The sequence below is a fragment of the Camelina sativa genome, chromosome 8 (assembly GCF_000633955.1).
Source record: "Camelina sativa cultivar DH55 chromosome 8, Cs, whole genome shotgun sequence".
Classification (NCBI taxonomy): domain Eukaryota; kingdom Viridiplantae; phylum Streptophyta; class Magnoliopsida; order Brassicales; family Brassicaceae; genus Camelina; species Camelina sativa.
In genome coordinates this window covers 23,588,108-23,609,782 of record NC_025692.1, presented here as the reverse complement: position 1 = coordinate 23,609,782, position 21,675 = coordinate 23,588,108, and the positions used below count along the sequence as shown (strand labels likewise).

Here is a 21,675-nt window from a genome sequence, read left to right as displayed (position 1 = left end):
TTTTTTTTTTTTTTTTTGTTCGTCAGTCGTCGTCACTCACACGAATCTAAGAATCCATGGCGACTCGCTCGCTCTTCCATACTCTTAGATGGTGAGTCTCTTTGTTTCTCACTGATTTCATTTTTTTCCGTTCTTTCCTGATAAAATTGATTCACAGTTCTTATAATCTGAATGTAGTCGATTGACGAATAACAATGGTGTTGTCGGCGGAAGCAATTTCATTCGCAACACCGAATCATCATCGCGATTCTCGAGGTCGTACAGTGCTGACGCAGCGATCGGAGGCTCCCTTGTCGATGAATCTTTCGAATCGGAGGAGAAAGACGATCTGAGGAGCCGGATTTTCAGATTGAGGCTTCCGAAACGGAGCGCGACTACTGTTCTCGAGAAATGGATAGGTGAAGGGAATCAGATTACAGTCAATGAACTTCGAGACATCTCCAAAGAGCTTCGGAGAACTCGCCGTTACAAACACGCTCTTGAGGTACCTAACTTCGATAATTTATTGGAATTCGTGGCTCCTAGTTTCTAAATTGATTGCTTTGTGTGAATTTTGCATTGAGGAGTGAGTAGTTTATGACTGTTTATGCCCAATAATCGCATTGCTATGAGCTTATTCAAGTCTCTTACGAACAGGTTACAGAGTGGATGGTTCACCATGAAGAATCTAAGATCTCAGATGCTGATTACGCATCACGCATTGATCTGATTTCAAAAGTTTTCGGGATCGATGCAGCTGAACGCTACTTTGAAGGTCTGGATATAGAGTCAAAGACAGCTGAAACCTATACTTCTCTCCTTCATGCTTATGCTGGCTCCAAACAAACCGAACGTGCTGAAGCCTTGTTCAAGAGAATCATAGAGACCGATGGTCTCAGTTTCGGTGCTATCACATACAACGAGATGATGACTTTATACATGTCAGTTGGGCAAGTTGAGAAAGTACCTGAGGTTATCGGAGTGCTCAAGGGCAAAAACGTTTCTCCGGATATTTTTACTTACAACCTCTGGCTAAGTTCATGTGCTGCAACTTTCAACATTGATGAGCTCAGAAAGATTCTCGAAGAGATGAGGGATGATGTTAGTTCTAGCGAGGGTTGGGTTCGATATATAGATCTTACTAGCATCTACGTAAACAGTAGTAGACTGAATAATGCTGAGTCTACCACACCCGTCGAAGCTGAGAAATCTATTTCGCAAAGAGAATGGGTCACATATGACTTCCTTATGATTCTGCACACTGGATTAGGAAACAAGGGTATGATAGATCAGATTTGGAAGTCTCTGAGAAACACTAACCAGAAATTGAGCAGCAGAAGCTACATTTGTGTTCTTTCTTCTTATCTAATGCTTGGTCATTTAAGAGAAGCCGGGGAAGTTATTGATCAGTGGAAGGAATCTAAGACGACAGAGTTTGATGCTTCTGCTTGCTCGAGGATTTTGAATGCTTTCCGAGATGTCGGTTTAGAGGAAAAAGCCAGCGACTTTCACTTGCTCTTGGTTCAGAAGAAATGCAGCTTGGAAAATGAGGTCTCATGAAATTGGAGTCTATGAGGAATAAGTTGTGAAATTTTTATGCTCTTGGCAAGAATCAGATCAAGCTCATCATCAGTCATCATTTAGGGTGGATGAATAAAATAGAGGATCCTTCTCTACACTGTGATTTTTATTTGTCTTTTGTTCTTTACGTTGGAGGTCATGAAACTCGTCGATTTCTTCACCAGAAGATTTTGCTTACGATTTTTTGTTGAAATAGAGGGAGGTTCTTTTGTATGTTGTTTAATAACAAGTGTAGCATATTCGCAAGTGTGCCTCTTTTATTGCTTTTAGTATAGAAACAATATGAAATTTTGAAAGGTTAAAACAAAAAACGACCATGTAAGAAGCCTTGTTCCATTATTAACATTCTTATAAGTTTTATATACATGAACATGATACACAAACATGGTTAGACTCACGAGAGAAACAACAGAAGCAAATAACACAAACACATAATAGTAGTACAAGTCCCTTGAAGAGCTTAAGAGCCAGAGATTTTGAAAAGAACAAAAAAAATGACAAGATATGGGATTGATAGCAACAGAAGAGTAATAATGAGACAAAAGAGAGTGGGGACATAAATTTTTACCTAATGAAAGTGAGAAGATTTCAATTTCCACAAGTCACAACCACCCAAAATATACTTTCAGTTTTTGCCTTTTTGAATTTTCTTCATCCACACCCACCACCACCACCATCACAGAGATATTATTACCCAGGAGGAAAAACAAAAGATAATTATTAACGATCAATGAGCACCACCAAGACTTTGCTTTTTTGCCTTCTTTCACTTTTCTTCCACTCCAAGCACAGAAGAAAGTGATCTTTTTTTGTTCTTTGTTTTTTTCAGAGAGAGCATGCCATATCCAAAAGTAAACCACTATTGATCCAGCTAGATGAACACTGGATACGGTCCCACTAGGGTCACCAGGCGTGTTCTAATTGTTTCAAACCCACGTTAATGAAATTGAGAGAATCTCTACATCAGTCCTTCACCTCATTGATTATCTTTTGTCCCTTGTCTTCTCTTTAACCAACCAAACATGCTTATCAATAAGAGCAAAATGGGTCTTAGGTTTTTCACCAATGGTTGTTTAAACCCTTTGATGAGTTGTTTAAGTTTCGCTTCAGCAACTTGAGGTAATCAATGGCTTCGTCCAGTAGTAAAAGAGCTTCTTTCCCCTTTGCCCCTGGAACTACGCTCTCGAGAATTCTCAGAGCAGTGTGAATCTTCTCTTTTCTTGACTGCTCATCACTTAGACCAGAACCCGTTTCTTGTTTGCTTGACGTGTTGGATTCAGGAAGTATTTCATCTGATAAGCCTTTGGCTTTAGTGAAGCTCTTGGTGGTGACCACAAGGGATGGTGATGAGTCTCTGGATGAATGGTCCAGTAGTTTCTGCCTTTTACAAAGTGGACCATCAACACTGCTTTCAGTTTCATCCAGTTCTTCTCTTGTTTTATAGCACGCTTGTTGTTCAACTGGGAATGGAGAGTGACCAGTGCTCATCACCTCATCATCACTCTCCCAACCATCATTGTCGTCTTCATCAGAATACAGCAGCGCGTTGATTTCCTCAGTGTCTTCGTGCATCTCTGACTCTTCTTCGCCATTAACATGATCTTCATGGAGCAATATATTTTCTGGACTGGCATGATCTTTGCTGAACCCTTTCTCGAGAATGTTCCCTCGCTCTGCATCCATAGAAGAAGGAAACCGCAAAGGAAATCCACATTGTAACAGACGAGTCTGATTCCCTGACTGATCGAATACTAGAAATCTTTTCCGAGAAGACTTGAGTGTTGCCCCCTCTGGAGCAGCAGCGTAGCTAGATCGCCCGTTCAAACATGAAACTTGTTTTCCACAAGACTGCTGACCATAACTTGGCAGCAAGGCCTGGAACGGTGGCTGCAAATAGCACAACTGACGCTCAGCTGCATATACTTTACCGAGTTCCGGAAAAGGGATTCCAGGACGGGAAGACTCAGTAGCTGTGTCCTGGACGCAAGCTTGAGGATTTAAGCCTAATGGCAACCATTTCTGCTGCTTAGTATCAAGAGGCATGCTCTGCAGTTTAAGCCAAGGAAACTTTACAGGAATACAATACTGCACGAAAAAAAGTAAAGGGAAAAAATTAGTTTACAAGGCTATGACTATAAACGAGATAGATACTATTAAAAACCCAACTCAAGAATAGCTATAGCCACAAACAGAATCAACATTATAAGTAAAAGTATAAAAAAGGGAAAGATTCAGTAAGCATACCTTATTGTGGAAGCTCTTGCTCAAATGTGTAATGAACGCACTGCTTCTTGATTCTTTCTTGAAACAATTGTATAAGAAAGTAGAGACAAAACGAAAAATAAAGGCCAGCTCCAAAAATACAAACACAAACTCAGAAACCAACTACGTCACTGGTTTGAGTATATGTCTAAAGTATTCAGCCTGAAAGTGAAACACAGACACAATAGTGTTAGAAACAAGACTATCAATGGTGAAGTGTGACAAAAGAGGTTAAATAACATTTTTTTTTTCAGGAACAAACCTGACAATTATCCATCGGTTGAAAGCAAGCAATAACCCTCACTACAATTGTTGGTTTGTTGGAATCACCGTTGTTCTCGTACTTCAATGTTCGAAATCTTGTCTGACCAGCTGATTGACTTACCATCACTTTTCCAAACTCTTGATTGTAAAACTACTACAGTAGTTTGCTCCACAGAACAGAGCAAGCTTACCAAAAAGAAAGATGACTTGAAGTAAAAAAGAGAAAAGTATTTAGCTTTAAAGGGTTTTAGGAGAATGGTTTAGCTGATCCTATACTGATCACAATGAAAAACGTAGAAACGTTGGGATCCCATTATTAAAGAGATTAGATAAGATTTATAGAAGATGAGGATTACGAAGAAGAAGAAGAAGAAGAGGATTTGAAGATAGAGAAGAAATTTACAGAATAACACGGCAATAGAGATTCAAGGGCACAACTTTACGGTACACAGTGAACCAACTCATTCTGTTCTGTTCTCTTCCTATGCACTTTTTTAGATTTGTAACAGTTTCACTTCTTTGTTGTAATCCAGCTGAGAGCCAAATCTGAGACAAAAAAGAGTGGAACCATCTCATCAAAAACAAAACCAGATATTATCATAACAATTAAAACTATTGCAGCATTGAACAATTACATATTCTGGGAACATCACTTTTCATTATGCGTTAGTTGAATCAAAATTTTCTTCGAGATTCCTAATTTTGACACCAAATTTTTCCCCAAGTAACAAAAAAGAAAGATAACAGAGAGCAGAGAGAGACAAACAAAAGGATGATTAAGTTGATTCTCATATTAGCTTACCGATAGGAGGAAGCAAATAGATCCAGAGAGAGTGTAAGAGACTTTAGAAGACGAATCAAGCAAAACTCTAACCGGATAAGAGAAGAGAAGAGAAAGCTCAAATCTTTACGAAAATAAGGAAATAAAAAAAGTGGGCGTGAAGACTGAAGAAGCTTTTGATATTTCTGCTTTATACATGTTCTTATTTCTTTGTGACAATTTTACCCTTTCCAAACACTTTATTTTTACCGTCAATAATGATGGCCCAATGGGATTACAAGGAAAAGAAAAANACATGTTGTATATTAATTTTATAGGTGAAAATTACAATTAGGTTATGTATATTATCAATATTATACACTTAGTATTGTTTATATAGTAAATATTGTGTATAACCAATTAAGTTTTAGCCAATTAAATAGTTTGTTATTATTTCCTAAGATTTATGAAAAAATAAATAGAGTTTTCTTATTTTGTAAACAAATCTAAACTTTTTTTTTGTTAGTTATTAGAATAATTAAAATACAATAGCATTTTCGTAGTATGTCACATCAGAACTGGTTAAATTTTTAACAACATAGATTAAATAAGTATATAGATATATTTTAAAAATATAAACAATGTTGTATCCTAAATTTAATATATATTTGTTATTATTAAATGATTTAGATATGTAAGTATTTAATTTTAGTTTTATAAATAAATATAAGTTTTATAATTTTCTAAATAGTTTGTTATTGTTTCCTAAGATTTCTAAAACAATAAATAGAATTTGCTTAATTATTTTATTACATGATTTTGAAATAATTTTATTATTATTTTATTAAATAATTTCAAAATTATTTTATTAATGATTTCTTGTAATGTAATAAATTAATAATTACTATTTTTTGGATAATCATTTTTAAGTTACAACAAATTAATATTAAGATTCTGTTATTATATTTTATATTAAAATATAGTGACATTTTGTGTAATATTTTACATAGAGTAGGGTTATTTGTTTAAAGAGTTGCTTAAATAAGTAAATAGATAAATTTATCAGAAATAATCTTCGCATAGATTTTTGCGTGGAGAATTTAATCATTTTTTTTTCTTTTTTTTCATTTTTTTTCATTTTTTTTTCTTTTTTTTTCTTTTTTCTTCTTTTTTTTCTTTTTTTTTTCTTTTTTTTTTTTTTTTTTTTTTTTTTTTTTTTTTTTTTTTTTTTTGTCTTTTGGGGCAACGTTTCTTCTTTTTAATTATGAGCCAAATAGTGGAAGTGAGTATTCAACATTTGTTTGGTGGTTTCCTTTAATTATTACTTTTCCTTTTATAGGTGCGTGGGTTAAGGGATGATTTTAAACATCTTCGATGACACGAGACAAATTGTGAACTACATACATACATCGTAAACATTGTTGTTAAGTTTTCTTTGACTAGTTTAGAAGCTATGTATAGCTAGCTAATGAAACACCATTCTTTACGTAGCTAAACCTAAACTAAACACGATTATTGTAACATGATATTTTAACAGACTATCGTAACTTAATAAGTGATTGGTGTGAAAAATGTTGGACCATTCACCAAATTCCATGATCATAGGAGTAAAGAAGAAAAAGAATAAAGAGACAAATTTGGTGAAAGAAGAAAGAAAAAGAGATGCAAGTGAATGATTAAAGAAATGCACGGGGAATTAGTAAGTGCTTAATTGCCTTGACGACTTCTTCTTTTTTTCTTTTTTTTTTTGCTTTTTGGAATATTGTTTCTTTTTGTAAAGGTTAATTTCTCGTTGAATCTTTTTTCTTTTGGTTGATGTGAAATGAAAATAGTAGTTACCGTGTGAGACCAGTGGACCCAAATGCTTACTATGTACTACATTATGATTTACAGTACTTCAGAAATCTTTATAATTATAGGAAACAATTATTATATTGTTCTATGCCGAAACAATCACTATTTTTATATTCCTGCCTTGCTTGTAATTTGTAAACATCCTCCATGATCACTATTCTCATTAATCAAAGTATATAGCTGTTTAAAAAGAAAAAAAAAAAGTAAAAAGTCAGTTGAATGACTCCATAGAAATTTCAGTTCAGAATATTGAGACTGGGCTTTGGTTAGATACTTAGATGAGTGACCATACGAGATTGGGCATATTCAATCCCTTGGTCTTATTTTGGCCCATGTTCTCACTTTGCATAAACATCTCTCTTTTTTTCTTTATTTTTCTCATGACATAAGCATAAGAAAAACAAACACCAAACCATCCTTATGCCAACATATGCAAGCAATTTATTTGATTTTTCTTTTTCTTTTTTTCACATAGATAGTANTTTTTTTTTGGGTGCAAATGGAGATAAATGATCTAACCAACAAAATTTTAGAACTGTTTAGTTAAACTGTTGACCATATTTTTAAAAACTTTTCACATGACTAACATCAGTCATCAGAGGCGATATTTGATAATTAACGTCAAGTCTCAACCACACAAATAGAACATAGTAGCCCCCAAAAAAAAGAAGGAATATACCAAATGAAGGTCCCCAGCAAAAGCATATCCCCCAAAGCCAAGAGACTTGGACCGACGGGCATAGTTCCTTTGCTTCAATCACCATCAGTTACTACATGCTAACAAATTCGCTGATTTTTTTTTTCTTTTTGTACACAGAATACTAAAAGCCTATTAGCACAATCATAAATAAAAATTATTTCTTTTTAGAAAAGAACTCTAAATATGTGAAATAATTTGAAACGTATATACAACATAATTGAATATGGTCAAAATTAATTAATCGTCTCTTTAAAAAAAAAATAAACATTTATTAATCAAAACTTAACGTCTTTTAACACACCGCGAATTTGTTCCAAGGTAACGAACAAGATCATTGTGAACGGTCCTTGCCTAGTCACCGTCGGAACAAACCCTTTGTACAAAGCCATCGGTCCTTCTTCCGCCACCGTCTTCACCGCACAATCCAACGGTCCACCGTAATTCTCCTCTTTATCCGCATTCATCATCCTCGTCTTCACAACGTCTATCGGATTCGAAGCCACCGCCGCAACAATCCCCGCCGCAAAACTTGCCGCCACGTGCGTTCCGATCCCTCCCGGCGTCCCACGGCCTCCAGCGACCAAGATCTCTTTGACGTGATCATACGTGGCGAGCTGAGAAGCCGTAACGATCATCGCACGGTTCACTGTCAGCCACGAGCCACGCCATAAGCTTGAGACGCCTTCCTGCCTTACGATCCGCTCGAGCGCGTCCACAACGCTCTTGTAGTTTCTGCGGCGGTTTAACGGCAAACCTCCGTCAGCTTGCATTCTCACCATCGCCACGTCAGCAGGATTCCCGACGGCGGATCCAATGGCTCCTGCGATGAGTCCAGCTGTGATCTTGGTGACCAATGGGAAGTTACCTGAGGGGAGTTATCGGTCTAGTTAACTCGTACGTAAGTATATGGAAAAATTCGAACAAAAGCAAACCGGACTGTTTAAGATCGAACCCGAACCAAAATTTGGTTATAATTCCATTGGTTTTTAACCCAAAAAGCAGAGAACTGTAACCAATTTTCGTGTAATCGAACCGAACCGAATAAAAACCAAATTTGTTTGAAGAGTATATTATCATTACCGGTGAGCTGATCAGTCCACCTTCGTTTAAGAAAGTCGTAAATACCCATACGCGTGGCGGAGTAAAGCATCTGACGGAGGACGGTGGCTGATACGCCGGAGAAGAGAGCGGAGGGTCCTTCGGTTTTGACAATGTGAGCTCCAACGGCGAAAGGGGTCGTGACGGGACGCGTGAAAGAAGACCGCGCGTGAATGGATGAATTAGGTAATAAGGAGATGCTGCCGATGAGAGAGTCGAGAGCGAAAACGGGTTGATAAGATTTAACGGGAAGGTTATGATCAAGATTAAGAATAGGGTTAGGGTTTTGGTCGTGGGGAAAAGAGTGTTCGCCTTGGAGCTGCATACGGACTTTGATGAGGTCTAATGGGTGAGTCAGAGCTCCGGCGATGATTGCGGCGATGCCACCTTCAAGAAATGGTTTGAAACCCATTGATGTGTTACCGGATGAATATTTGACTATAAAGGAGATTGTTTTGATTGATGATAACTGAAATCAAAGAAGAGTTTGAAGAGAATCTAGATTTTTGTAAGAAAAATATTTGGAGAGGAGAAAATGAAGTTGGACAAGTTGGAAATGGAAGAAGACAAAAGACATGGGAAGAAAATAATGCAACGAGTTGTGTTTGTGTACTACTAGTCCTGAATTACAGGTTTCCAGCTTTTGCACAAGGTTTCTTTTGTTTTGTCTTGATGCACGCCTTGTCATCGTAGACAATAATATTTGACCCTAGCTATAGGGGAATGAAGCAATACGTAACTAAATTACTCATTATGATTTTTGATGTTTAGGACGAACGGCTCCTATACAATTTATATAGGTGTGAGGTAGGTGTAGAAAAACGATATGACGAGTAATTGACACATTACATTACAGCCTCAATAATTTAATTTTCTCTTATATAACATTGAGGCTGTTCAATGTAAGTACCACAAAGAGACATACATGTTACAAGAGAGAATCAGTACAAGACTATATCAAGAAGCGTACGTTAGAGACTCTAACACATGACATGAAACTCTAATACATAAACTACTCACTCATCGTTGATTACTTATTAAACACAAACGAAACTCTCATGTTATTGCATAGTACTTATACATACATAACTATTAATCAAGAGGAAGAGTAGTCAACAACCCTTTTTACATTCTTTATCCATTGATCTATGGCTTCTTGTTCGAACCGCTAACCTCTTCAACAGTTGATGTAGGTTTTGTCTTTTCAGTATTTGGATAACCACCACTATTACCAGGAAAAGGAAAGCTCGGAATCCATGACGGAAATTCAAATGTTGGCCCTTCTGGCTCCTCTGGTTCCTCGGGCTCTTCAGGCTCCTCAGGAACCTCAGGCTCTTCCGGAATCTCTGGTTCTTCTGGAATCTCAGGCTCCTCTGGCAACGGCAACTCATGCTCTTCTGGAATCTCCGGCTCGTCAGGCTCTTTATATTCTGGAATCTTTGTGACCTCTTTGTGCACCAGAGAGTGACCTACTCTAGCAGCAAAACTAGGTGTAGCAAACAAGAGGGACGACGAAATAAAGACAAGGAAAAAGACCAAAGAGACAAGAATAGGAAGGCGAACATTAATCATAGTGATATTCTTGAATGAAGAAAACCTTAGAAGAAGAAATAATTTTGTGAGTGAAGAGAGTTTATGTTGTGGTATTGCATAGAGACATAGAGAATAGTTTCTTAAATAATATTGAGATGAGAGAGCTCTTACAATGCAGATTTCATAAGAGTCAGAAAATTTGGTGAGAAGATCCCAATGCACGATTACGAATGAGATATTAGTCTTCAGCAAACTCACCTATATTTCATTTTACGTCTTCTAAGTTCTATGTATAAGCCCTTAATTTATACGTGTTTAAAAGAAACTTACAATTAGCAAACACCTATAAACGTCTTATATACATAACCCCTTCTTAACTAGTGATAATAATCTAATTATTAAAAAAAAATAGTCCATTTAGTTTTGAAAGCAGATTACCTAACTGATCCACGGCTTGATCATGCACTGTCATTATATTCAATTATTGATACATTTACATATGATCTTATGATCATGTAGCTGTTTAAAGTTTTACTTATAACTTAGGATATAATTCTAATTAATCATTATGTAAAATATACAAGGATCAAAATCAAGCTAATTAAGTAGCTTCGAAACTGTAACTCAAGTCTAAACTTCATGGTGGTATATAAGTCTCATAAAGAAAGTGACCAAGAAAAGTACTAACGATAATAAGAAAAGTTCAAAGACCAAAAGAAACAACTTCATAAAAAAGATTTAGATAAGCAAAAGAAAAGAAATGGTAGAAACAACACATGAAGTCTTGTAATGGCTTCACTTGAGAGGGATAAACCTAGAGGAGTGAGTAGCACCGTGACCGGGCCTTCCGTGCGAAACCGGTTTGTAAGTGATTGAGAATTCCGCAAGGTAATGTCCAATCATCTCCGGTTTGATCTCGATTTGGTTAAAAGTTTTTCCGTTGTAAACACCGATGATGCTTCCAATCATCTCAGGCATAATCACCATGTTCCTTAGATGTGTTCTCACTACTTCTGGCTTCTCACCAGCTGGTGCTTCTAGTTTCTAGTTTAAAGTAAAACAGAGTGTTGTTATAATAATCGAACCCAACCAAAAGGCAGACCCTATAACTAAATTATAGTAATGTCGGGAGATTACAGATTAATAACAAATGTGACACAATAACAACACACATATAGTTTGCAAAGTTGGAGTTTTACCGCTTTGCGCAATTTCTTGATGAGAGCCATAGGCTTCGCTGCCAATCCTCTTTTCATCCTACAAATTGATCAACATAAGGCATAATAAGCAAAACCAAATCATATAGAACCAAATACATATAATATACCAAAATTGAGACAAGTGTTTTTGGTGGGATCAAAACCTTCTTCGGATACGGGAAGGGAAGAGCTCGACAAGCTCATCAGTGGGCATGTCAAGAAGAGCATCGAGATCGACTCCTTTGAAGGAAAACTTTTTGAACGTTCTCTTTTTCGCAAGAGCAGCTGCGGGAACATCTGATTCGACTTCAGCCTACGTATTCCGACAAAAAACTTTAAGACCACCATGATGATGTAAAAAAACTAACAATCGAATTATTAAGGTTTAGAGAGATAGAGATTTGAGAAACTAACCATTGTTCTTGGTTCGAGAAGCTTNGTTTGTAAGTGATTGAGAATTCCGCAAGGTAATGTCCAATCATCTCCGGTTTGATCTCGATTTGGTTAAAAGTTTTTCCGTTGTAAACACCGATGATGCTTCCAATCATCTCAGGCATAATCACCATGTTCCTTAGATGTGTTCTCACTACTTCTGGCTTCTCACCAGCTGGTGCTTCTAGTTTCTAGTTTAAAGTAAAACAGAGTGTTGTTATAATAATCGAACCCAACCAAAAGGCAGACCCTATAACTAAATTATAGTAATGTCGGGAGATTACAGATTAATAACAAATGTGACACAATAACAACACACATATAGTTTGCAAAGTTGGAGTTTTACCGCTTTGCGCAATTTCTTGATGAGAGCCATAGGCTTCGCTGCCAATCCTCTTTTCATCCTACAAATTGATCAACATAAGGCATAATAAGCAAAACCAAATCATATAGAACCAAATACATATAATATACCAAAATTGAGACAAGTGTTTTTGGTGGGATCAAAACCTTCTTCGGATACGGGAAGGGAAGAGCTCGACAAGCTCATCAGTGGGCATGTCAAGAAGAGCATCGAGATCGACTCCTTTGAAGGAAAACTTTTTGAACGTTCTCTTTTTCGCAAGAGCAGCTGCGGGAACATCTGATTCGACTTCAGCCTACGTATTCCGACAAAAAACTTTAAGACCACCATGATGATGTAAAAAAACTAACAATCGAATTATTAAGGTTTAGAGAGATAGAGATTTGAGAAACTAACCATTGTTCTTGGTTCGAGAAGCTTTAAACGTGACTGCTGCTAGGTTTTGCTATGGAGATACGACAAGAGACCTAATAAATTGACACCCTATTTATACTTATAGATCCTACACTGTTTCTGTTTAAGGAAACTTCAATAAAAATTTCCCAAATACTAAATTATTGAGTTTCTAAAATATAATATGAATGTATATTTTGCTTTCCTTATATAATAGACAAACTTCTATATTTTTTCCTGTAAAAAAGTGCAATATGTGACAACCTTTAAAGCATATATCCAAAAATTAATAAAAACTTAAATGTAAAAAGAAGAATTTAGGATAAAACTGGTGATAGAGATCAAACTTTGTCCGGTATTATCTTAAAACCTCAAGAAATCATATCTTTATAGGAATAGTTATACATATTCCTAATTTTTGTGGAATTTTCTTCTATTTGTAAGTAGGGTCATTGTATTACACTTTTTATTTTCATTACTCATTACTGCTGAGTCATATACTACATACCTTGGGAAATAAGGTTACAACCATCTGCAATACAGAAAAAAATAACTAAGCCATAAACAGAGTATGAGATATTAAAAAAAGAATGCTCTGTATTATTTAAACGAATGAACTAGAGTTTGAACAAAATCTAAAGGAAAAAACAGAAAAGCAGAGACAAAAGTTCTAAAGAAAAAGAAACGAAAGACAGGAGCATAACACCGACGACTCTGTGTAATAAGAGCTTTGATCTTTTCACTTGAGAGGGATAAACCTGGAGGAATTGGTAGCACCAACACCAGGCCTACCGTGCTTAACCGGCTTATATGAGATTGAGAACTCAGCCAAGTAATGTCCAATCATCTCCGGTTTGATTTCGACTTGGTTAAAAGTCTTTCCGTTGTAAACACCGATGATGCTTCCAATCATTTCAGGGACAATGACCATGTTCCTTAGGTGGGTTCTCACTGCTGCTGGCTTCTCACCTGCTGGTGCTTCAATTTTCTACTCAAAACAGAGAAAAAGTCACAAAACTTTAGTGGTTGCAGAAAAAATGTATAGAGAGGCATGTATCAGAGAAGACACGTTCCAGGGCTTGGCAGAATCAAAGATTTGGACAAGATAAAGATCTAGGAACTAGTGATGGGAGAGTTTAATACCGCTTTGCGCAATTTCTTGATCAAAGCCATAGGCTTCCTCGTCAATCCTCTTGAGAACCTATATGAAGAGAATTTACAAAAACAAAACTGATCAGTCTGAGAACCCAAGAGATGATCTACAAAATCGAGACATAGCTTAATAAAGGGTCTTTATAACCTTCTACGAATACGGGAAGGGAAGAGCTTGACAAGATCATCGGTAGACATGTCGAGAAGAGCATCAAGATCGACTCCTCTGAATGAGAACTTTTTGAACGTTCTCTTTTTCACGATTCCAGCCGCAGCAACCTCTGGATCCGCCTAAATATATTACCATTACGAGAAATTACAAACAAGATGTCGGGAAAATATAATCATGAGTATATGATAGAGAGACAGAGATCGAAGAACTAACCATTGTTTGTATGGATTTGTTAGGAAACCTTAAAAAACTCCACAGAACCTGATCAGCTCAAACAATGTCTGCGCAAACGACAAACAACTTAACTTAAGCATCAAATATATACCTGGGCTAACCCTAGAAACATTTATTTATTGTTTGGTCCATTTACTCTTTTAATTTTTTCATCCGAGTCCTTTCCTTATCTTTGGAAAATAAGATCTGAAAAAGCTGTTATCTCGGATTTGCCGTTGGTTGAATAAATCTACCAAATACTACTTCATTAGTATAGAAAGAGAAAACATTCGAATCCAGATACAACAGTCACCTATAATTCTGCAATGTGACTTGGTTTTCATATCAATATGTAACAGACAATCATTATCTGTTTGTGAAATCCTCAAAGTGATTCCAATTGTGCTATAAAGGTACTTGCATCAATATTATAACACAGTAGATGAATACTACTGTCCCTCTGTATGGCTAACCTAGTGGTTGGTGTGATACCATCTTGCTCCGGGCTCTAATCTCCATCAGAGACAACGGGTTTCCAGAGGATCAGAAGGCTCTTTGCTCACATCGACCGTCTTGCTCCGTCGAAACAGATCAAATATATATTCGCTGAATAATCCGACCTTTGCCAATCAATAGTAAAATTACTCCACCTCAAAGAATATGATGTAGTAAATCTATATCTGAACTAGTAGAATTTCCAAAAAAAGATTCCGAGTCTTCTTTAACTGAAAACAAGAGTTTGAGCACAATCTAAAGAAGAGAGAATTGTAGCAGAGTAGTCAAACAGAGAAGTACAGACAAAATGGTCCAGAAAACAGACATTATAAAGGACCCTATAATTGCATAACGAGAGCTAAGGAAAAAAGATCACAACAACAGACACTGTAAGGTCTTCACTTGAGAGGGATGAACCTGGAGGAGTGGGTAGCACCAACACCAGGCCTACCGTGCTTGACTGGCTTGTATGAGATGGAGAACTCAGCAAGGTAGTGTCCAATCATCTCAGGCTTGATCTCAACTTGGTTGAATGTCTTTCCATTGTACACACCGATGATGCTTCCAATCATTTCAGGCACAATGATCATGTTCCTCAAGTGGGTTCTCACTGGTTCTGGCTTCTCACCAGCTGGTGCCTCTCTTTTCTAATCAAGCAAAACAAAAAAAGCAGTAATCTTTAGCGGTGAAACCAATATGGTCACATAGAACAAACACCAAAACTGGGTAGCTCACAACGCAAAATCAGATTTCTATATAGACTTAGAACAGTATTTGATTCAACACAGATCTAATCAGGAAACGAGAGAAATGAGGGAACTTTACCGCCTTGCGGAGTTTCTTAATCAAAGCCATAGGCTTTCTCGTCAACCCTCTAGAGAACCTAAACAAGAGAATCGTATAGCGAATTCGATTAATAAGACTGAACACAAAGAGATGATCCTAAACTTAATCAGGTTCAAAAGAAAAGCCCTAACCTTCTGCGAATACGGGCAGGGAAGAGCTTGACAAGATCATCAGTAGACATGTCGAGAAGAGCATCGAGGTCAACTCCTCTGAAGGCAAACTTCTTGAACGTTCTCTTCTTCGGCACTTCCACCGCTGCAACCTCTGGTTCGACATCAGCCTACACAGTTCCAAGGAGAGAGAAATTACGAACCGCGGTTTTTGGGGGATGTGATAGTAGAGAGATGTTGTGTAGATAGATAGGGGAACCTACCATTGTTGAATCTCGGCGAAAGATAAGGTGGCTTAACCCTGAATCTGTGGTGTGGTCTGCTTGCGTTGCGTTTTCCAAAATGAAGAGCCAAAAAAAAAAGAAGGGTTGCCTAAATCGGCGGATCCAAAATATATACGAGGATATCTCGGCTAAACCCTAGAAATTTTAGTTCATTGGTCAGTGAATTTTAGTTGACTTATATTATTTTAATTTTATTTAATGATTTTTTTAAAAAGTCGAATTATACATTAAAATTTAATTTCAAATTAGATCATGACAAGCTTAAAATTAAAAAATAAATTTATGTTAACTAGTCTACAAGGGATAATGGAGTGCAGTCTACCCTCAAAATTGTTTGTGAAATCGAATTATGAAGCTACCGCGATTGTATTAATACAAATCTTGAGATTATATGTGATAGTCGATAATTACAATGTTTTTAAAAGCTTACACTAATTCAATTTGTTTGGTATTATTTTTCTAGTATATGTATTTATCGGTTGTTCTATAAGATCGATGAGTTGAGACACCAGTCTTCTGCTTTCCAAATTTTTTTGTTGGTGCTTAGATAATAGATACATTACGAGAGGTGATTATTAACACGATCCACAATAAAAGTATATTTAAATTATAAGATATACAACGAGATGGTAATCAAGCATTACAACTACTGAACTACATAATCGAATACAAGTGAGAGTGTATAACAAACGATAACTCAACAAAGGTTACCACAAACAATTGATAAAATACGACAATTTTACAATCTGGGCTGAGTTCCAAAGTAGTTGGGCCTTCTTCTTCTTCTTCTGATATAATTAACTAGTGGGCTTAATGAGATCCAGGAAACTTTGGCATTGTAAACGCCGGCACTTTGGTTTCTTCAGGTTTTGGCAATTCCGGCAACTTCGGAGCTTCGAACTTTGGAACTTCAGGCAACTCAGGCATATGAATCTCCGGCATCTTCGGAAATTCTGGTTTTTGAATCTCTGAAAACTTGGGCAATTCAGGCATCTTCGGTAGCTCGGGTTTCTGAATCTCCGGTAGCTTAGGCATCTCAGGCTTGGGGAACTCTGGTAACTTAGGCAGCTCAGGTTGTGGAATCTCCGGGATCTTAGGCAACTCAGGCTTGTGGAATTCGGGTAACTTTGGCAACTCCGGTTTAGGTAATTCCGGCAATTTCGGAATCTCCGGTAGTTTAGGATCTTCCAATAACCGGCGAGCTCCGACAGAAACCGGAACAGAGAGCAATGCAACAAGACATATGATCAGAAATGGTGAAAGAAGAGAAGCTGAGAGACTCTTCTTCAATGCCATAAGTATTGTCCCTCCCTGACAAGGTTTTATTTTTGTTTTTTTGGTTATCTTTCTTGTTTTGCTTTGTGGTATTGTTTGTGATGAGTTTTGATCTTTGATTGAAATGGCTATTTAAAGGTGTCTTGAGGAAGAAGAGAGATCGTGTTTGGTGAGAAAAAAACATACACAGAGTTTGAATAATAGAAAAGTTCGTTTAACTTCTCTATCTGTATATCTATAAACTTTCAATCTAGTTGAAGTTTAGGTTGCAGACTTGTAGTGTTTACGTGTTCATGTGTTTGGTTTTACGTATTAAAGAATCTTCGTGAGAATGAAAGTATATTACGAAAGGTCTACACTTGATACATTTTTATTAAAAAGATTGGTTAATCTTTAGCTAAAAAACCAAACTTTTACAGAGGGAGAGACAGAGTATTACAGAGCATTGGAGCAGAATAAGAGAGCGATCAAACAGAGAGCAACAGAGAAAAATTAAAAAAAAAAGGAACTAGAATCTTTGGCAAATAAGAGATAGTATTAGATTGCCGTCTGAAATTTCACAGCAGCACACAAGTTCCAAAACTAACAGCACCAAAGTTAACTTCAAAATGGAACTTTAGCACATAAGTTCCATAGTTACAAATTTCATTTATACATCGCAAATCCATCACTATCTTTTAATGATAAGTAATGATTGATGAAATAATTCGTCCTCACTACATTGTTGTACATGTCTTCTTCTTTATGTTTGGACATTGGATATGTCATATGTGTCAAAAGAACACAACATTAGGTAGACCATTATATTTATAGATAATATTGAACTCGTAACTGAGATACTTGGGAATTTAGAACTTAAAAGTAGTATTCATGTGTAACCATTTGAACAAACAAGTATAAAATAAATAACAGAATAATCCATTTAAAAAGTATATCAAATCAAATACAGCGAAATTTGTATGATACATACAAATACAAACAGAATACAAGTATAAGAGTATAAACTTTATCCAAAACAGGCAGAGAACTATGACTATGAGACCAAATCATAAAAATTTGGTTCACTAAAGGGAAACGATGCGGACAGACACAGTTGGGAGAGACATCTCTGCAAAATGACAAACAATAGAAGGGTAATACGGTAATTTAAGATCGTGGGATGGGCTTGATAGTAGTTGGGCCTTCTTCGGGTTCAATAACGCTTAAGCAGTACCGGGAACTTTTGGGTATTCCGGCAACTTGGGTAGCTCTGGTTTCGCAATCTCTGGAACCTTTGGTAGTTCAGGCTTTGGAATCTCTGGGAACTTTGGCAACTCAGGCTTCTGAATCTCCGGTACCTTTGGTAACTCCGGCTTCGGGATCTCTGGCACCTTAGGAGCCTCAGGCTTCTGAATCTCTGGCATCTTGGGTAACTCAGGCTTTGGAACCTCTGGCACCTTCGGCAACTCCGGTTTCTGAATCTCCGGCATCTTTGGTAGCTCCGGCTTTTGAATCTCCGGCATCTTAGGTAACTCAGGCTTCGCAACTTCTGGCACCTTAGGTAACTCCGGCTTCTGAAGCTCCGGCATCTTAGGTAACTCCGGTTTTTGAATTTCTGGCATCTTTGGTAGCTCAGGCTTTGGAATCTCTGGCACCTTAGGCAACTCTGGCTTCTGAATCTCCGGTATTTTAGGTAGCTCAGGCTTTGGAACTTCCGGCATTTTAGGTAGCTCAGGCTTTGGAACTTCCGGCACCTTAGGTAGCTCCGGCACCTTAGGACTTTCAGGCTTTTCAGTCTCCATCAACTTAGGCACCTCAGGCTTTGAACTCTCTGGAAGCTTGGGCACTTCAGGCTTTGGGATCTCTGGAAACTTGGGCAGCTCAGGCTTCTGAATCTCCGGTACCTTTGGGAGTTCAGGTTTCGGAATTTCTGGAAACTTGGGCAGTTCAGGCTTTGAAATCTCTGGCATCTTTGGAAGCTCAGGCTTTGGAAATTCAGGTAACTTGGGCATCTCTGGTTTAGGGAGCTCTGGAAACTTGGGAACTTCAAATTTGGGTAGCTCAGGCAACTTTGGTATCTCCAGTTTAGGATCCTCCAGTAACCGGCGAGCACCAACTGAAACCGGATCAGCGAGCAATGCGATAAGACATATGATCAGAAGTGGTGACGAGAAAAGAGCAGCGGAGAGACTCTGCTTCATCGGTGCCATGTATGCGCTTCCTTGAGAACTCTAAGCTTTTTCTTCTTTTATTGCTTGTTTTGCTTTCTAGTGTTTGTTGTTGGTTTGTGTTTGTGATGAGATGATTATGGTCTTTGATTCGAATGGGTATATATAGGTGTTTTGAGGAAGAAGAAAGATGGAGTTTGGTGGAAAAATTATGTACATAGTTTTGAATATAATAAAGTTTGTTTGTTTAACCTCTCTATCTGTATATCTATTTTGTCTTTTTCAGTTCTAGTTGAAATTTAGGTTTTAGTGATTATGTGTTCATGTTTTAGCTACACGTATATATTTTAAAAAGGCGTAACTTTGTAAAAACTAGAAGATCCCAAATTTTGAAAATAATGAGACACAAATCATTAAAAAAAAAATGTTAAGTAGAAAATCAAGATGAGGCTTTTCTCAAATTATGTAAGTTGTCAAGACTCGAGATATTTGGATAATTGAATTTGAAACAGTAGCTCCAATGAATCAAAACTATTTTCAAGAGATAGATAAATTCGATGATATGCAAGTATGAAAACACCATTTTAAAAAATATAATGTTTAGGTTTTGGCCGGTAATCTACACAACGACTTGGGTTGTTTTTTCATTGTGTGTGTGTTTGTTATTTGTCATCAAAGTCGTATTTGTACAAAATGTATTATTTGATATTTTGATCTTCAAAAACTTCATAGAAAAGAAAACTTAAGAGGTTTGTGTAAATCTCATGTCGGTAACAGAGATTCCTTCTATAAGTTTACTTGATGCCATTTTCTAAACAAAATCCTTATTATGCAGCGAAAACAAGTCTGAGCAGATTAAATGCTACTACGTCCACCTTATATATGAACATTCTGTTAATTATGTTACTTCCTGCCTTACTCGGACGTCCATCGCAAAGTGTTACGTATATAAAGGATTGTTCATTTGGTTCCACCATAGATGAAAGACATGATTAATTAACAACTTAGTTTCTTAAGTTATAGTAAGCACGTACTGATACCCGTTTTTTGTTACAGTATGGTACAGAGGATTACATACCTAAAGCGCATTTAGCACCAAAATACATCAAAATCTAACATTGATTCGACAAACGAATCAATATTATAGCATTTTCTAACTATGGTATAGACAACAACAAGCGATACATAAACCTAATAGGGCCTAAGGGAATCACAAAACAAACTAAAGACAGAGAGAGAAACAGAACAAGCTTTACTTGGACTAAGCAGGCTTGAGTTCAACATGCGCAACATTTCCCTTCTTGTTTTTCCTTGCATCATCATCATCATCATCATCATCATCATCATCAGAAATTTCTACAATGTCATCATCATCATCAGAAATTGTGACATATACATCATCATCATCGTTTCTTGGAGGATCCTTCATGCTTGGTTGGTGATTAGTAGATGATCCTTGCGCAGGGCAGACGAAGAGAGGTGCAATTGGTGACCAAGTCAAGGTTTTAGCATGATCTGGAATCCGTAATGGGAACACAGCACATGAACAAAAGTAAACGCCTTCGTCATTACTCTCCACCGGTGGCGTTTGCGTTTTAACCGCAGCAAACGCTCTCCTACATTGCTGACACCTCAATGTGCATTCCTCGTAAACCTTAGGGTACTCAAAAAGCGAGAAGCAGAACGGACAAGCGGTCCAAAAGCTCGTAGCCACAGGATTCTCCAAGGTCTCGGCTTGGCTCTGTAATGACGAATCTTGAACGTGCTGCGTTTGACTATAAGGTTGACCAATTTGACTCATCTGCAACTCTCGATCGTACATTGACTTCCGTGGTGGATCAGAGAGGACGGACCAAGCATCAGAGACCAGCTTAAGCGCTTGATCGGCGAAAGGGAGACGGTTGACATTGGGATTGAGGAGAAGAGCGAGTCTACGGTACTGAGTTGCGACGTGTTCGGCGTTTCGAGTTAGGCGGCCGAGTCGGAGTACCGCGTACCAGTCCGGTAATTTGGAATCTCCGACGATAGATTCTCCGGCTAGGAGAGTGTCGGAGATTGCGAGGATACAGTCCGCTACGTATGTTCGAGACGGGTCGGCTTTGCATGCGCGGATCGCAAACGTCTTTGCTCCATGAAAGTCACTTGAAGCCAAGAGCTTCTCCGATGTATCTAGCCACTGATCCGCCTCCGCTCTGTTATTATCGCCGCCGCCGTTTACCATATCTCCGTCACTCTCTTTTTTGCTCCTTTTTTGGGGTTATTAAGTACAGAGCTACTTTGCAAGTGGACCAAAAGGACTTTGTAGATACATATAAGGGCACTTTTCTGATTTAGTAATTGTGGCCTTTTTATGATTCTCATCTTTTTTTTTTGGTTCTTGTCAGGACATTTCTTCACCCACCTATTCGTCTAAATATAGGCAAGTTTGTAACCATTTTTGTAAATAAGAGTTTGTAACCATGGCATTCAAATAATTTTCCCCTAACAATACGGTTTTCGTAATTAATTAACGTGAAAAATTGTCATGAGGTTAAACGGTAAGATCGGAAGCGGTGGAAGACT

At 37.4% G+C, this 21,675-nt stretch overlaps 10 protein-coding genes across 11 annotated transcripts; 1 reads left to right on the top strand and 9 right to left on the bottom strand.

Moving 5' to 3' along the window:
* LOC104708172 (pentatricopeptide repeat-containing protein At5g09450, mitochondrial) lies at positions 3 to 1,806 on the top strand. The gene is made up of 3 exons (XM_010424679.1): positions 3 to 91; positions 178 to 484; positions 637 to 1,806. Exons 1-3 carry the CDS (start codon positions 57 to 59, stop codon positions 1,537 to 1,539), a joined length of 1,245 nt encoding a protein of 414 aa, XP_010422981.1. The 5' UTR covers positions 3 to 56; the 3' UTR covers positions 1,540 to 1,806.
* On the bottom strand, positions 1,878 to 5,040 carry LOC104708171 (transcription factor bHLH143). Of its 2 annotated transcripts, none has more exons than XM_010424678.2 (4): positions 4,889 to 5,040; positions 4,085 to 4,632; positions 3,805 to 3,984; positions 1,878 to 3,645 (listed from the first exon to the last, which is right to left on the bottom strand). In XM_010424678.2, exon 4 carries the CDS (start codon positions 3,601 to 3,603, stop codon positions 2,620 to 2,622), a length of 984 nt encoding a protein of 327 aa, XP_010422980.1. In that variant the 5' UTR covers positions 3,604 to 3,645; positions 3,805 to 3,984; positions 4,085 to 4,632; positions 4,889 to 5,040; the 3' UTR covers positions 1,878 to 2,619. The 2 variants fall into 2 exon arrangements, with proteins under 2 accessions (XP_010422980.1, XP_019084441.1); XM_019228896.1 differs by lacking the exon at positions 4,889 to 5,040 and adding an exon at positions 4,722 to 4,817 and having other exon boundaries at positions 1,880 to 3,645.
* Positions 7,587 to 9,202, bottom strand: LOC104708170 (mitochondrial uncoupling protein 6-like). Its single transcript, XM_010424677.2, has 2 exons — positions 8,481 to 9,202; positions 7,587 to 8,265 (listed from the first exon to the last, which is right to left on the bottom strand). Exons 1-2 carry the CDS (start codon positions 8,908 to 8,910, stop codon positions 7,676 to 7,678), a joined length of 1,020 nt encoding a protein of 339 aa, XP_010422979.1. The 5' UTR covers positions 8,911 to 9,202; the 3' UTR covers positions 7,587 to 7,675.
* On the bottom strand, positions 9,311 to 10,164 carry LOC104708169 (fibronectin-binding protein A-like). Its single transcript, XM_010424676.2, has one exon. The coding sequence runs from the start codon at positions 10,068 to 10,070 to the stop codon at positions 9,645 to 9,647; it is 426 nt and encodes a 141-aa protein (XP_010422978.1). The 5' UTR covers positions 10,071 to 10,164; the 3' UTR covers positions 9,311 to 9,644.
* LOC104709862 lies at positions 10,656 to 12,811 on the bottom strand. Its single transcript, XM_010426413.2, has 7 exons — positions 12,423 to 12,811; positions 12,173 to 12,321; positions 12,009 to 12,066; positions 11,599 to 11,853; positions 11,395 to 11,543; positions 11,231 to 11,288; positions 10,656 to 11,075 (listed from the first exon to the last, which is right to left on the bottom strand). The coding sequence occupies exons 1-7, from the start codon at positions 12,423 to 12,425 to the stop codon at positions 10,827 to 10,829; spliced, it is 921 nt and encodes a 306-aa protein (XP_010424715.1). The 5' UTR covers positions 12,426 to 12,811; the 3' UTR covers positions 10,656 to 10,826.
* LOC104708168 (40S ribosomal protein S15-3-like) lies at positions 12,895 to 14,575 on the bottom strand. The gene is made up of 5 exons (XM_010424675.2): positions 14,430 to 14,575; positions 13,957 to 14,024; positions 13,720 to 13,862; positions 13,563 to 13,620; positions 12,895 to 13,407 (listed from the first exon to the last, which is right to left on the bottom strand). The coding sequence occupies exons 2-5, from the start codon at positions 13,957 to 13,959 to the stop codon at positions 13,159 to 13,161; spliced, it is 453 nt and encodes a 150-aa protein (XP_010422977.1). The 5' UTR covers positions 13,960 to 14,024; positions 14,430 to 14,575; the 3' UTR covers positions 12,895 to 13,158.
* On the bottom strand, positions 14,651 to 15,782 carry LOC104708167 (40S ribosomal protein S15-4-like). Its single transcript, XM_010424674.2, has 4 exons — positions 15,671 to 15,782; positions 15,429 to 15,577; positions 15,277 to 15,334; positions 14,651 to 15,098 (listed from the first exon to the last, which is right to left on the bottom strand). The coding sequence occupies exons 1-4, from the start codon at positions 15,671 to 15,673 to the stop codon at positions 14,850 to 14,852; spliced, it is 459 nt and encodes a 152-aa protein (XP_010422976.1). The 5' UTR covers positions 15,674 to 15,782; the 3' UTR covers positions 14,651 to 14,849.
* Positions 16,264 to 17,087, bottom strand: LOC104708166 (IgA FC receptor-like). The gene has a single exon (XM_010424673.2). The coding sequence runs from the start codon at positions 16,985 to 16,987 to the stop codon at positions 16,502 to 16,504; it is 486 nt and encodes a 161-aa protein (XP_010422975.1). The 5' UTR covers positions 16,988 to 17,087; the 3' UTR covers positions 16,264 to 16,501.
* Positions 17,864 to 19,297, bottom strand: LOC104708165 (periaxin-like). The gene has a single exon (XM_010424672.2). The coding sequence runs from the start codon at positions 19,153 to 19,155 to the stop codon at positions 18,169 to 18,171; it is 987 nt and encodes a 328-aa protein (XP_010422974.1). The 5' UTR covers positions 19,156 to 19,297; the 3' UTR covers positions 17,864 to 18,168.
* LOC104708164 lies at positions 20,131 to 21,489 on the bottom strand. Its single transcript, XM_010424671.2, has one exon. It carries the CDS (start codon positions 21,332 to 21,334, stop codon positions 20,375 to 20,377), a length of 960 nt encoding a protein of 319 aa, XP_010422973.1. The 5' UTR covers positions 21,335 to 21,489; the 3' UTR covers positions 20,131 to 20,374.